The sequence below is a fragment of the Aptenodytes forsteri genome, unplaced genomic scaffold, assembly GCF_000699145.1.
Source record: "Aptenodytes forsteri isolate BGI_AS27 unplaced genomic scaffold, ASM69914v1 Scaffold15, whole genome shotgun sequence".
Lineage (NCBI taxonomy): Eukaryota > Metazoa > Chordata > Aves > Sphenisciformes > Spheniscidae > Aptenodytes > Aptenodytes forsteri.
Genome location: NW_008795129.1, coordinates 12,054,787 through 12,056,431, shown reverse-complemented (window position 1 = coordinate 12,056,431; position 1,645 = coordinate 12,054,787). Strand labels below are relative to the sequence as shown.

Below are 1,645 nucleotides of genomic sequence, written 5' to 3'. Positions count from 1 at the left end.
GGGGCGGTTGTGTCTTGGTGGTGTGGGGGTGCTGGGTCTCATCGGAGTGGGACCAGTGTGCGTGGGTGGGGGTGTCGCGCCTCTGCTCCTGGAGGCTCTTGGGTCCAGGGGGTGTGGCTGGGCACGGCTGTCGTGTCCTGGGCTGCGGGGTCGTTTTGCTCCCGTGCCTCGGGTGCGCATGGCTCTGCTGTCGTGTCTTCGGGCTGAGCGTGTAGCTGGCGTGTCCCGGCTGTGCGTGGCTCTGCTGGTGTGTCTTGGGGTGCGCGACTGCCGTGCTATGGGGCTGAGCGTGTAGCTGGCGTGCCCCGGCTGTGCGCGGCTCCGTTGCCTGCCGTTGCCGTGTTTCGAGGCGGTGCGGGGCTGTGCTGCCCTGCCCGGGGCGGAGGTCCGGCCCCGGTGCCCCGGGGCGTTGTGCGCGGCGCTCGCTGCCGGGGCCGGGCGGCGCTCCCGGGCGGCGGCATGGAGCACCTCGGGGCTCACCACCTGCACCAAGGCCAGCCGAGCCCAATCAGCTTGTTCCGGGCGGCGGCATGGAGCACCTCGGGGCTCACCACCTGCACCAAGGCCAAGCCGAGCCCATCAGCTTCGGCATCGACCAGATCCTCAACACGTCGGAGCCGGGCAGCTCCATGGTATCGCACCCGCGGCTGCAGGACTCGGCGGACTACGGGCTGGGCTGCATCGTGGGCAGCGCCTACAACACGGTCACGGGTGGCTACGGGGCGAGCGGCGGCGCGGGCGGCGCCCACCCCGGCACCTCCTGCAGCATGGGCGGCCTGCCCGGCTCCTACAACGTGAACATGGCGGTGAGCATGAACGGCAACACCTTGAGCTCGGCCGGGGGGGTGATCCGCGTCCCGGCCCATCGCCCGGTGGCCGGCGGCGTGCACCAGCCCCTCTCCGCCGCCGTGCCGGCGGTGAACGGCATGAACAGTCTCACGGGGCTCACCTTCCCCTGGATGGAGAGCAACAGGCGGTACACAAAAGACAGGTTCACAGGTGAGTCGGGCCACCGGCACCCCCTTCTTCCCTCCCTGCTCCCGCCGCCCCGCTCCCTTACCCGCCGCCCGGCCTCGGCGCGGCAGCCGGTGCCCGCCGGGGAAAGCAGGATCCGGCCCCGGGTGGAGAGAGCGCCCCGGATCGCCCTGGGAAGTTGGTCCCGGAGGAGGCCAGAAGCAAGAAGGGGTGGAAAATCAGGCGCATTCAGTCCCCCGTAAATGCGTGGGTTTGTTTTCTTTTTTGTTTGCCTTTTTTCTCATTTTTTTTGTTTTGTTTTGGTTTGTTGATTTTTTTTTTCTTTTTTCCCCGGGATGCGGCCCGGCAAAGGCGGGCAGGGACCAAACGGGACGGCAAACTCCGCGCACCTCCCGCAAGCCCTGGGCACGGCTGCCCGCTCCCCGCCGCCCCGCCATCCGACCCAACAACACCCGGGGAAAGTTTCCTTTAAAACAGAAGGTTATTTCGGAGGCACAGCTCGGCCCGGCGGGAAAGGAGCCCGGCGGCCCCGGCCCTCGCCCGCCCGGGAAGGCCGGCCCGTTGCCGGCCGCTCGTACGGCTGGTTTTCCCGTGCGTACCGTAACCGGTACTGGTTTTCCCCGGCTGCGGGGGTTTGGACATACCTCTCCCCCCCCCCACAGGACACTTT

General features: G+C 68.4%; 1 protein-coding gene across 1 annotated transcript in view; it reads left to right on the top strand.

Annotated features, from left to right (window-relative positions):
- The first annotated feature begins 530 nt into the window (after positions 1-530).
- TLX1 (T-cell leukemia homeobox 1) overlaps positions 531-1,645 on the top strand; it is a 7,818-nt gene continuing 6,703 nt past the window's right edge. The window contains exon 1 of the mRNA XM_009277814.1: positions 531-999. Within this exon, the coding sequence (XP_009276089.1) occupies positions 531-999 (469 nt within the window). The remainder of the gene's footprint in view (positions 1,000-1,645) is intronic.